This window comes from Lathamus discolor, chromosome 5, assembly GCF_037157495.1.
Source record: "Lathamus discolor isolate bLatDis1 chromosome 5, bLatDis1.hap1, whole genome shotgun sequence".
NCBI classification, from domain to species: Eukaryota; Metazoa; Chordata; class Aves; order Psittaciformes; family Psittacidae; genus Lathamus; species Lathamus discolor.
In genome coordinates, this window is record NC_088888.1 from 28,463,838 (window position 1) to 28,477,700 (window position 13,863).

Sequence of the window (13,863 nt, forward strand, 5' to 3'; positions counted from 1 at the left end):
TTCAGCGCCTTATAATAGAGCAGAATGGAATTTCTTTAGCCAGTGAAGAGCGTGCTGGTGTCCACAAGGATTTTCTTTCTTCCAAAACTCAAAATCCCACTGCAGATTTCTGACTATTGGAGGACTTTAGCGAAAGGTCTTCAAAAGTTCTTGGAATCACAAATAATATAATGACATGGAGTTGTCACTCCTTCTGTGTTAATTGAAATTGGGAAAAAATGTATTTTTTTTTTTTTAGAACTGTTTCTGTTTTGTCGAAATATTTCTGAAAAGCTTCTGTTATAATGACTTAATGCATTTTACTGCTTTTTTTTGGGGTGGGGTGGGGTATTGGATTTCTTTTCATTGCAGGGATTTTTTGCGCAATGTGTCCTACAAGCTGGTTTTGTCACCTGATTTTTACATCTGAGCCCAGTGAATTTTGCTTGTGCGTGCACCAGATGGTATACATATGAGTAGAAGAGCATAATCAGATTAAGAAATAAGAAACAAGACAGAGAGAAGTGGGCCTGTTCTTCTCTAAAAAGGTAGCAAAAGGTTTACAAAGAACACTGTCTTTAGGATGTGGAACTTGGTTTGAACAGACCTGACAGCAGTGTCCCTGACCAGACTAGCTGAAGAACCAAAAGCCTTTTTTTTTTTCCTTTTCTATTTTTTTTCCCTCATTTTTTTCAGTGGTGTCAGTGTACCACTTAAATTTTACAGTAGTAGCATCTCTAAAATTCAGAGCACTAGAAATTCTTAGCAAACTGGTTTAGTTTCTTGCTGTACTGTTCCTTGTAAGCAGAGTTTCTTCCTCATGAAATCAGATGAAAACTCCAAGTGGTATCATCTTTATGCAAATTAGGAATTTTTTAAAAATAGTACCTTGGTAGGAATTTTCAACACTAGTAGTAGGGTGTATTCTTTTGAACACGTCATCCATAGGGAAGTAAATAGGCTTTAGAGAAGGCTGAACACCATGCAGTTCTTTGGTTAGTGCAGTTTCCTGTAGGTTTGTTGCTTTTCCTTTGTTTTCAGATTCGTTTTGCAGGGTGCAGGATGAGTAAATAATAGATTTTTCAGAGGAAGCAAAAAAGTGATGTAATGAGGAAAAAGATTAAATTCTCAGAGTTTGGTAAGAATGAAAAAGGCGAGAAAATCATCAAGGAGAAAGAATCTATTCGTATGGGAGCCTCCAAAGTTGTTTACCAACGTCCCTCAGGTTTAGGAAGTATTTCTATTTCTCCACCGGTTTTCAATACACCCTTAGCTATGGCATCTGTGTTTTTATCTCCCAAGGTCTTGTGTTCTTTGGCAGACTTTTTGAGTTACCCTGCACTGTGTATCATCTCTAAGCATTCTGCTGAGCTTCTAAAGAATGAGAACATCAGGAGACTTTATTCTTAGAACTAGGACTACCGCCATAACCTGCTGTTAAGCCACGGATCAAAATCTTGCAAGCCTATTATCTTCCTCTTATACATACACATATATTTTTAACTTGTTTTTACAGAGCTTACAGCTAGATTTATGACTGCTTTGATTAACATTATGTAAGCAAATTTTAGGCAAATGAGTCTTTCAATTTGACTGGCTTGCTGCCCTTAGCATCAAACCCATGTCTGTGATCAGCCGAGCCAAGATCCTCCTTCTGTGTGTGGGCAAAGGGCTGCTTTTGAGATGGTTTTATTCAGATTCCGATCCCTCTCTAAGTCCAGCCTCCCAAAGATCAGAAGCGTGGGAAGAAGGCCTTTGAGACTGCTTATGATACCATGAATATTTGCCTATTATAAGTAGTTACAGTCACTAACTCAGTATTCTTTATCAATAAAACTGTTGGTCATTCTTTGTCAAGGAATGTGTTAACTTATGACTGAAGATATGGAGGATTGTGCTCTGAATTACTTATCCACTGCCTAAATTATGTTTTGGATGCATTGTGGATTTTTCATGTGTTTTTTTCAAGTTTTACTCCTTCAGCACAAAGGCAGTTGTGTTTGCTTTATGGTTATTATAGAACTATTGAAGTAGATAACCTAACTTTCCAAAGTACTGACAGTGATGTTTGTGACGTCTTACCTTTAGCTGATTGAGTACTAGTAGCCACAGAGCGTTTGGATCACAACTTTATGTACTGCGCCATGCATCACTGGTTTTAACACATTATGCTAGTTTTTGGAAAAGGTAACCATTGAAGGATCTGTGGTCATAATTTTTTTATTTTACACTGACTTGTGTAAAGTGAGTTTGCTTTAAGTAGAAAGTATACTAAGCCTTTGAGATCTCTGTTACTCATATTTCTTACTGGGATAAACACAGTTTTGTTCTTCTTGATGTAAGGTGGTTTTGGCAGCAAAATAAGGTCTGTCACTGCAGAATATTTAAGTGTGTTTATGTGTGAGCAAAGAATGGAGTTCACCAAGATTGCTTAGAAGCTACCCATCAACCATTACATTAGAAAAAGATTTAATTCCTGCTGATGTAGCTAGAAAATTGATATATGGAAAGCATCTTCTCTTAAATAAAGCTTTGAAATATCCAGCTATCCAGATGTTACCTTAAGTAGTCTGTTGGAGATTTTTTGCAGCTTTTAAGTTGTAGGTTGAATATGTAAAAGCTAAGGAATTACAGCATTCATGTGTTTGGTGGAACTTCAGTTTTACCCCTTATGTGAGCAGATTTCAAACTGACTGTGAGTGAGCCATTGCATGCATTATTTTCACAGCATTGTCGATAGCAACTTCAGATCCACAGTAATAGTATTATGGACTCAATTTTAAAGGAATAAAAAATTTCAGAAGGAAATTTTTGCCTTAATTTTTTCTCACAAGAGAATATATTTTTCTACCATTGCTTGTGATTGCACAGTGGGGATATGCCCAATAGCTCTACACTTAGAATGTTTGTGAGACATGTAGGCACTGTAGAGGTGTTTCTGCTAGAAATAAGGAAATTATTAATTATGTTGTGGAAGGCACAAGTAGAAGTTTATCTGGAATGCCAGTATTCAAGAGAACTGACTGAGGCAGCAACTAGTGATAGGGAGGGACTCTAGGAAGATGAAAGATAAGGCACAATCTTTTCTTTTCCTCACACATAAAAGGATTAAGCATATGTAACTTAGCAAAACTGAGACTCGGAGCATAATTACTCTTCATAAATGTTTCATGGTGTATTATTCACAAAAGAAGGAAGATTATTGACACTGCGGGACAGTACTCTAACAAGAATAGGTGAGCGTGTTGTCTTTCAGAGCTTTTAACTGATTTCTTCAAGGTTCCTGGGTGCCTGTGTGATGTGGTGCTGCAGTGAAGCCAGTAACACAGCATGCTGAAAGATGGGCTTTGGAAGCACATGGTAGAAACCAATGTTTGGCCCTGAGTTAGCCAAAATAACCCAGTTGTCATTCCAAGGTGACCCTCTCCAGTCACTGTATTCTCAGTATTGTGCTGTTTTTTCCAATATCCTCATCTTTGCATCTAATGCATAGACTGTAGGATTGGTGCTTCTGAACTGGCTGTGAAATGAATTTGCAGAATTAAGATGATTATTGACTCAGGCTTTGTGCTTATGAAAGTGACTAAACTGCTTTGGGATCTGAGATCATCTGGTCATATGCTTTCAGTGTGTGCCACTCCAGTAGGGCTGATAAACCTGCTAGACTCAAATTGTATAGTAGAACCAGCTCTCCGATGTGCTGTGTTTAACCTGCAAAACTAGGGTAGTACTAGATGCTTGAATGGTCACTATAATGGAGTCATATGAGAGAGGATAACTTGATACCTTTTCCTTTCAGAGACAGGTTGATTAATGTAAAAACCATATAATCGTAATCTGTACTCAAATTTTTAAAAGTCCACTTCTAATACAAAGGCTTCAGTAGTCTTACTGGTATAATACTGCAAGGATCATGTATGTTTTAGAAGAACAGTCAGTACAGTGGTTGGTGTTATGCAAAACCTGCTGATACAGTCTTATGGCCCTGGTAGTACAAGAGTTGATAGGCTTTCTTAGATGTGGAGCATTCATGAAATGCTTTGTTCTATGTGTGCTTTGTAAAAATAAGATCTGCTTGAGGGTAGGAAGTCTCTACAGAGGGATCTGGACAGGCTGGATCAATGGGCTGAGGCTAATTGTATGAAGTTCAACAAGGCAAAGTGGCAATCTTGCATTTGGGTCACAACAATGCCAAAGGACCTGGGAGTGTTGATCAGCAGCCACCTGAACATGAGCCAGCTTGTGCCCAGGCAGCCAAGAAGGCCAGTGAAAGACATTGAGTTGCTGGAGCGTGTCTAAAGAAGGGCAACAAAGCTGATGAAGGGTCTAGAGCACAAGTCTTATGAGAAATGGCTGAGGTTTAGTCTGGAGAAGAGAAGGCTTAGGGGGGACCTTAACACTTTCTACAACTACCTGAAAGGAGGTTGTAGCGAGGTGGGTTTTGGTCACTTCTTCCAGATAACAAGCAATCAAGCACAAGAAGAAAAGGACTCAAGTTGCACTGGGGAAGGTTTAGGTTGGATATTAGAAAGAAATCCTTCCCTGAAAGGGTTGTCAAGGGAAGTAGTTTGAGTCACCATCTCTGGAGGTGTTTGAAAAAGAAGACCCAGATGTGTAGATGTGACACTTAGGGACATAGTTTAGTGGTGAACTTGACAGTGCTAGGTTAATGGTTGGACTTGATGATCTTAAAGGTCTTTTCCAATATAAACTTTTCTATGATTTTATGATTATGAACTTGATCATAGAAATGTACCTGTTTTTGTAAAGTGTTACTATTTTGGTAACAGCATTTGATTATATGTGGACACACTTGTACATGTTGGAAATGGATAACATAAGTCTTGCTAATCCTTGTTCTTTGCCTCTTATAGACAATGAATGATTTTGACTATTTAAAACTACTGGGCAAAGGCACGTTTGGCAAAGTTATCCTTGTCCGAGAGAAGGCTAGTGGGAAATACTATGCTATGAAGATTTTGAAAAAAGAAGTCATTATTGCAAAGGTAAGGAATATCATAGTTTTAATGTTGTGTAATATTTTCAAATACTATGATCAATATCTAATATGTAAGTTATATTTTATTTTTGATGGTAGCTGAAATTGATAGAAATATTTATGTAGCTTCAGGAAACAAGAATACCAAAACTAGAATGTGTACCCATTTTGCATGCCTTTTTCAAGCATCTTGCAATCTAGAATATGCCAACATTTTGAGAGAGTTCACTGGTTAGAAAGACAGTGCAATTCAAATTTAAAACCAGAAAAAAATGCATTGTAGGGTATATTACATACTGAAGAAAAAAGTTCTAAGTGAACTGTGTTGGGGTTTTTTTGATAAATTAAACCAATTTAATGGACCTGTGCTCTCTTCTGCTAAGTTAGATAAGATTGCTGTGCACGGGACTAAAAATTCAATTATTTTCAGTTTTTGAGGAGCAGGAAAAGTCTGAAACTGAAGTCTGTTGAAGTGGTTTAAACTGCATTGTCCAGTCAGTTAAGCTTGATTAGTGCAGAGTTACTAGCTCTTTTGCTTAATTGTAATGTTAAGAAGTTTAAACTTGAAGATCATCTAGTCTAAGCTTTGTTTGTAGCAATTCTAAAGTTTTGAATCCCACTTCCATAGAACAAGTTGAGAGCAAGAAACCTACATGTGCTTATCACCAGGAGACACAATTAAAACCAATTGCAGGGTCATTTTTCTCCCTCTTTGTTGACTGGTGAGAAGATTAAGTGTGTAAGGAAAGACACCTTTCATCCTGTAATGAAAATAGGAGCACCTCAGTCTTTTAAATTTGACTTCCTCAAAACTGGAATTTTGTTTTGGAGGGAGTCTCTTAAGTTTATTGTAGTAGGACTGTATATTGATAAGAAATTGATGAAAAAATAAAAAACAGACTATGCTTAGATCTTCACAAGTGAAGGGATCATGGTTTTTTACCTGCAGTCGCTAAATACCAGTTTTCCCATTCCTTCTCAAACTGAAAACATAAGCACACTTGGGCCTGAACTTAGCTGTCTAACCCAGTGAGTATGTAAGTATGCCATGGGGATTTATCAACAACATTTAACTCTGGAGATCAGTGCTAAGTGTATGGTCACTAGGTAGAGATCTGCAGTCCCAACCGAGCCTATAATGTGAAATAATATGCACTATAGGTCATACCCTAACAGTTAACATAATATAAAGCAGAAAAGTGATGCATTGACAGCTGTATCTACAAGGTTATATAGCATCTGCTCAGTTTAGACTAAATCTGTTGATCCTAAATTTTCTTGACAGATTAATATTACAGTTACCAGGAAATTGCTACCAGTACCACAAACTTCTGAAGCAATTCCAGAAAGACTGGCCATTGCCAGCTTTTTATGCCCTGTATCTGGTGAACCACTGAGGTTGAAAAATAAATAAATAAAGCTAACTTTAGGCTTGCTTATCTCCTTGAAGAGGTTTTTGTTTTAACCCCAGTATGTGGTTGTAGTGTATAGACTCAGTGTTGCACTGCTATTCAGCTAAATGGCATCATAATTTCTTACCACTAACTCTGTTGTTGTTGTTTAACTTCCTATTTTGACAATTTTTAAGGTCTAATTTAAAACTCCTGACATCTGTGTTTACATTCTAGTTTAGTAATACCTTATCTGCAGAGCACTGTCTGCTAAGCATGTAGTACAATAATGTTATATTGGTATTATTTGTAGCAATAATATACTCTGACTAAATATATTTACTTCTGCAGGGCTATCGTTGAAGTTGAGTCGCACTAAGTTATTCTTCAGTTCTGCATAATATAATATAGTAGTGGTAGCTTAGCACTGCAGAAAATGCAGTGCAGGGTGACCCTCTTCCTGCCATCCTCTCCCCTTTTGCCCCTGCATCGCCCGGTTCTCTGCAAACGTGGTGGCATGAGAGGCCATAGACCTGCCACTGGGGGCTCCCTGTCACCCCTCCAGGCTGTTTCTCACCCCCCATGTGTCCCTCTCCTGGTATTCCCCCTGGCAGGGCCTTTAGTGAGAGGGCCTCTTTCTCGAAATCTGTCTGGAGAGGGGATGAGGTTGTACGGACATCTTCCCACCTCCCATGGGTGAGATGTTTGTCCTTGAGGAAGGGTGTCACTCCCAGTCAAGGATAGCACTGCTCACTTGGCTCTTAAGGGCAGCCGAAGTGGATGAGGGATGGAGGGAAGGAGTGAGTTTTGGATGGCTACATATAAAAGAAAGTTAAAGAAAAATAAAACAAATACCTAAACAAGTGAATGTTTAAAAACAGAAAAAACTGTCTTTACTTAATATTAGACTAGATTAGACTAGGTTTTATAGATACCTCTGAGTTATTACGTGTACGTTTCTTGTAAATTGCTTCGATCTCTCTGTAGATGTGTTGTTCAGATGATTTATACCAGAAATGTGAAGTTGTGATGTCTGTATTTTCAAACTATCAAATCCAATATTATAATTTCTTACTTCCCCACACTGGATATAAAATTAAAGATTTCATTTAGAGCAAGAAAATAAGAAAAAAACTAAAATTAAACCCATTAATTGTATTTTGCCAAACTTAAATTTACTTTAAAATCTTTTCTCAGAAAACGTGAATTATTTTTCATGTTTCTCTCAGGTTCGATCATTTTCCAAAACTGTACTGGAGCTTATTCTTTTTGAAAGTGTTGACCTTTTCCTCCTAATTAATTCAATGACAATTTTATATGTTAATTCAGACTTACTTCTTCTACTCTATTTCTCAGGATGAAGTTGCTCATACGCTTACGGAAAGCAGAGTGTTGAAAAATACCAGACACCCTTTTTTAACAGTAAGTATTAGGAATTAGTTTTAAGTACATTAACAGGCAATTTTCAACATGATGGGTATTTCATTATGAACAGTATCTACAAACAAATGTTGAAGTCTTTCTTGTGGTTATTTGTAAACAAGTAGTGGCTATCTAGTGCTTCTCATATCTTTATCAGAATATGTATTTAAGAGTTCAGAAAGTCAGTTTCTAACCATTTTGCGAAGCGTAACTGCACTCCAATTTGACTGTAGAATGTAACTGTTGTTCATGTACAAAAATCACAAGTTGAACATTTTCTTAATAAAAGTTACTGATGTCACATAATATCAATTAATTTTTATCAAGAAAACTTAGAGTTCAATAAAAAGATAAAAATTACTATTTCTTCAACGTAAGTAGCCCATAGAGCAACAAAGCTCAAACCCTACTACCTCAGTGTCATTGCCTTCATATGGTTTATATTTAATAGAAGGTATTGAAGCTATTGAAAATAAGATGAAAATTTTGGGATTCATGACAAATCATGATTTGTCAACTTTAATTTTACAAGTGACTTACGTAGAAGTAATTTTGATTCCTCTGGTTTGAGAATGTATTAGAAAGTCTTTTCATTGACTTCAAAAGATGATTAGCATGTATTTTAAGGTAGGGAAAAATTATTTTCTTTTTTGTATTAAAATACTAAAGTATAACATGGAAGCTTTCCTATTTAGAAAATCATGAACCAAACCCTTTAGAAAGCAGAGGATTGCATTCACATTGCTTGGCCAAAATATCCTTGGAAATTCAGTCAAAAGAAATGAGATCCCCTAAAGTTATTTAATTTAGAGTGTGAGGTTAAGCAGGAGTAGGCGTTAATTGCAGTCAAATTCTGCAAATTACTGCAGTTGTATCTTTAAATATCTCTGATATTCTTAAGCAAATATTTTAAGGACATATGCAGTATTTTAAGTCAAACGAGTCTCCTAATGATTTTGTTAAGTGTAGTTCTACTGTGTTTTGTTTCTTTTGAATGGTATCTGTAGATTTGTTTTGGTATAATTTTTCCAAGCAAAATGAAATCAACATTGAAAAGTCAAAAATTGTAATTAATGTAATAACATTTGTTACAATTTTTAAACGATATGTAAATAAATATATTCATTTGTCAGTTTTTTTAACATTGTATGGTATGTGAAACTAGAGACTCCTTTTGGATATGAAAGCGGGCTGGAGGTTTAGATAACTTTTAAGTTTTTATATGGGAGAAATGAAGAAGAATATGGTAACCTCTCTCTTCCTGGGCATCATGGAAGTGGACATCATAAAATGAGTGAGAATAGCTGTTTCCATATATGGCAGTAAGAAAGCTGTATAGAATTGTGAATTTTAGTAACTATGTAGAATTCTATTATAACAGACATGATGTTTTCATATCAGTGGGCGTGTGGCAGAGATGAAGGAAGACATGAAGGTTTTTGTTAATTCATCACAAGCTCCAGATAGGAATTTGCACTTTTAATTACTCTGAAAATTCTCACCAAATCAGAATTGTTTGCTTAAAAGGATTAAATTAAATTTTATTACAGCTTAAGTGCAAGAAATTGGGTTAATACAAGATGATAATTGTTTGGTTTTGCTGTTTTCTTTGCAAGTCCTTGAAATATTCCTTCCAGACAAAGGATCGTTTGTGTTTTGTGATGGAGTATGTTAATGGAGGAGAGGTAAGTAGAAAAAAGATGTTCTGAACTTTTAATAGTAATGCTGTCACTGGGTTACAGTTTAAAAGAGAATATTTTTCTTGCCTTTTTTGCTTTCTGGTATCTTTGAAAGTTGTCTTTTTTCTTTGTATTTTTTAAAACTGTTATTAAAAAAAAATTTGGATGTGTTTACAACCATGCTGTCAAAAAAAAAAAAAAAGTATTTTTTTTTGTCAAAAGTAGTTCCTATTCTGGAAAAATTAGATTTTTGACAGATAATTTCATGGTAGAGGGATAATTACAAATATCTTACTGTTTTTTCTTCAAGCATATTATAGCACATTCTGCATAAAATGGTCATAATATAGTGCAAATAAGCAAAAATAATGTTGACTAGTCTTTTGTCCTAATGTGAAATATGTGCTTTCTTCTTTGCTGTAGCCGTTGCAAATATGTATGAGAAAAGTGTTCATATTTTTCATTACTTCTTTCTCTTCACCTGCTGTGTACTTTGGAAATTTGTAGTTAAGTGTTAAATTTATTAGTGTAGTTAGCCTTTAAGCCATTGCTGTCCTCCAGCTATTTCCTGAAAAATGTAATATCAAAAACTGTATCCGTCAAGTGGATTTAAAGAGAATTGCACTCTGAGAAGAGGGCTTTCATCTCCCTTTTAAGTGCTGTTTGCTATTCAGACTGTGTCAGATTACAACATTAACTAGGGGGTTTTCCTTATTTTGTCTACTATATGCTGCATAATAACACTAAAGTACTAAGTGTTTCCACTAGCTTTTTTTGTTAGAAAACTGTTCCTTCGTTCAGGAATTGCTGCGGCATGGTACCATGTTTTTCATTATCCTTTTGCTGTGTTCTCCTACAATGAAACTGTCTTCAGCTATAATGCTAATGCCTGAGCACCCCCAGAGTGCCTGTCTTGCGTTTGTTGCTTTGGTAATTTCAATGCTCAGTCTGAAGCCCATTTGCATCCTAACTTGTTCATGGCCATGACTAAAGGTGGTACTACAGGGTTCTCGAATAGGAGGATGACTTTTTGGCTTAGTATGTATAAACCCGTTTCTGGACATCACAGGCATTTAACCATTTTGGCTAGTTGGACTAGACATAAAAATCTTCCTCAGCAGTAATGGGATAACAGCCTTCTCTTGGACACTCAGCTGGCTTATTTAACATCAAACTTATGTCAGCAATATTAACTCAGTGCTATTTACAGTGAGTTTTAAAAGTGGCACCTTAATGAATTAGCTAATTCTTAAGTTTTCTCTGTGTAAGATCTTACTGTATTTCTGTAATCTCAGGGGATGTACTTTGAAAGTGTTTTGAAAATCAGCCTATCATTCAGACACTTACCTTTTTTCAAGATACTTTTCTGCCCTATCTGAATGCAGAGCAGAGCCCAGAGAGAATGTTTTCAACTCCTTTCTTACGATTGAATACTCTGACACTATGTTTTGATGAGGTGTGTATCTTGCATTCCTCTGCATTGGGTAGTGCACCTTTGTGGTAACTGCTGCAGACATCTTGTGTCATGGGTCTCTTGGTGGCAGCCTGCTTTTGCTTACTGGGATTTAAACAATTGCAATGTACTTTGCCAAGGGTGTGTCACTTTTTTTCAGGTGTGATGCCCTTGTTTGTTGGAGTTGCTCATCTTCTTTGCTAGTGGGTCCCTAATTCAGTGAATCTAACCGTAAATTTTTGCCACAGTGGGAAATAATGACCATTCCCTAACTAAGTAGGCAATTTTCTTTGAAGAAACTCATCTGATTCGGTTATGTACTTCTATTTGGCTAAAGATGTGGAACAGTAATTTGGACAGACTGTCCTTTTTAACAGGAAAATCTTTAATCTTACCGAATTTTTCTGTGAATTTCAAACTTTAGTCACTCTCTGCTAAAAAATACAAAGGACTTCATATTTGTAAAAACAGCCTGGTTATTTGCTTGGAACTACTGAGTAAAAGTTGCACAAACTCTAGCCAGCATTTTAGCCATTTCTGAGCATATCTTCTATATGGTACACAGATTTTTTTTTTTTCTTTTGCTGCTTCCCTCTACCAGTCTCTCTGTTCCAAGAAAGTTTCATTTCCTTGCAATGGTTTCTCACTGTTGAAGGTTTTGAAAATTCATCTTTTAATTATATCCTTCTAGTGGAAAATTGACTGTAGCAGTCCCATGTTTCTCTCTCCAGAGCTGTACTACCTTCAGTGTGTTTCTGTTTAAAATTCCTTTAGATTAAAGATTTCTTTTTGAACAGTTGTGCCTGAGTCAGTTGCTTGGGAATTTTCATATATTATGTCTTTCAGGAGCCCATTGAACAGTCCTCCAAGTGAAAGACTTGTTGAGCTTTACATTTGCATTCTTGACTCTCACCCAGGTTAAAGCAAGGAAATGCGACAATTTAGGCTTCTGCCCTACTACACTAATAAAAAGTGTGGTTGGTACTAGGAGCCTTCAGTTCCTATGATTAGGAAGGAAAACAGCTGATGAAAGGGGGTCACTGAATTTCATTACAGAGGAGAAGAGATTGTGTTAAAATGGTTATAAACAAGAATCATACAGTTAATTTTCTGCTCTTTAAGGGCCCAATCATGAAATCTTTGTTCTGGACTGAAAAGTTTTACTTCTTCTAGTATTGCTGTTGGACTCTGGATGAAATGCTTAGCAATGTCTGTTGATTGTAAACTATGTTACAGTATGGAGATGAAGGATACTTCTAACATTGTGGTTACTTATCAATGCCATTGTTATAGTGAAGGAATTAAAATCAAGTAGTGTTAAGACATTGAAATTTGATTTTAGGAAAATAATTCTCATCTGGCTTAGTTGAGATGACCACGTTCTATTATCAAGACTTTGAAATGGCATATTTTATGAGTGTGTGGTGGGAAAATGCATACAGTATTGCATGGTAAACTGTGTTCTTCACTTTGGTTCAAAATATAGAATATTCATGTACATATTTTTAAATAAGTAAAACTATCAATACTTACAGGTGAATGCAGGCCTGCAAGGATGTATTGATAATGGCTTTCCTGACTTGCCTCCTCTTCCATTTGTAGCCCCTATAATTTTGAGTACTGTGTGATTGCAGTATGTTAGTAGTATATGATAGTGTTCCCCCAACTTCCAGGCCACAGAATAGTATAAACTGTGCTATAAAAAATTACATTCTAAGAATGGCTCTTTATTGTTGAAATACTTTTGGACTGTCTTTTTCCCACTGTTTATTTCCAGTATTTTGCTTTAAAGGTTGAAAAGCTTTAGGAATGTAATCTATTACTTACATTTCTCTGCAGAGTACACTGGTTCAGCTGACTAATAAGTTGATTAACTGCCTTGCTTTGCTCTTTCAAGATAATTCCAAATTCCATACTTTGAAAGAAACTGAGTTGGTAATTATCTGTATAATAAATGAGACTCTAAAATCTGTTCAGATAGTTTTTTTTACACCGGAATTCTGAATCTCTGTTCCACTTGGCATTTTCTATTTTCCGTGGCTCTTTCTTCAGCTCATTAGGCAAGAGAGAACTAAATGGTTTGTTGTAATTGAACAATTGCTATTACTGTCTAGAAAAAAAGAGAATTTACAACCTACCTAATGAAAAATAGCTGAGTTTCATTGTAAGCCTTATAATTTTTATCTTGCTTGTATCCTGTTTTGTTTTCCTAAACACTTAAGTAAATGAGTGTTTCTTAGCATAAAGTTATGCTAGTCCAAGATAAGGGTACTATATTTCTTTCAAGGCTGCTACTGAAAATGCTTTGCTAAAGAGTCAAAGCAGCAAATATAAAATGTGTTTAACAGCAGAGCTGAGCAAACCCAATATACAACAGCAGGAGCTAGTCATACAACTTCTAACATGCTAAATAGGTCACTAGCATTGCAGAAGTTTAACATGTCAATTGATAAGATGTTGTATTTATCTGTTCGGCGTTCTTGGTTCTGCAGTTGGATATACCTTTATGTTCGATCTTTGTTTTTATGTGTTCAAATCTTTCCATTAAGACTTTTTATTAGGAAAAAACCCCATGGCAACATTGTTGTTCAGTTTTTAAATAAAGGCATACCAGGAAATTTATAGCTCCAGTCCTCGCTGTAACTATAGCACCCTCATGTATGCCATCAAAAATGTTATGTGCAAAATGGCTTTCTTTGTGCCAAAGCTATTTCTATTGCAATTCCAGTGACTTTATAGCATATATTTAATAACTGTAAATCAATAAATAGTGCAAATGTTGGTAGCTTTTTTCATATCCTTCCATCAGATTTATTTTTTTCCTTCTCTGACTTAATAAATCTGATTCTTATTCTGACAATTGTAAATAAAGCCTGGTGGCATAATTATTCCAAAATAGTGAACCAACTAAATAATTAGGTGAAAATAACACTGTGATCT

The 13,863-nt window shown here is 35.8% G+C and overlaps 1 protein-coding gene across 4 annotated transcripts in view; it reads left to right on the forward strand.

Moving 5' to 3' along the window:
* The window catches only part of AKT3 (AKT serine/threonine kinase 3), a 148,497-nt gene that overhangs the window by 95,326 nt on the left and 39,308 nt on the right, over nt 1-13,863 (forward strand). For all 4 annotated transcript variants that reach the window (XM_065680164.1, XM_065680163.1, XM_065680161.1 and 1 more), the window contains 3 exons: nt 4,854-4,985; nt 7,726-7,791; nt 9,408-9,476. In XM_065680164.1, coding sequence (XP_065536236.1) covers nt 4,854-4,985; nt 7,726-7,791; nt 9,408-9,476 — 267 coding nt within the window. The remainder of the gene's footprint in view (nt 1-4,853; nt 4,986-7,725; nt 7,792-9,407; nt 9,477-13,863) is intronic.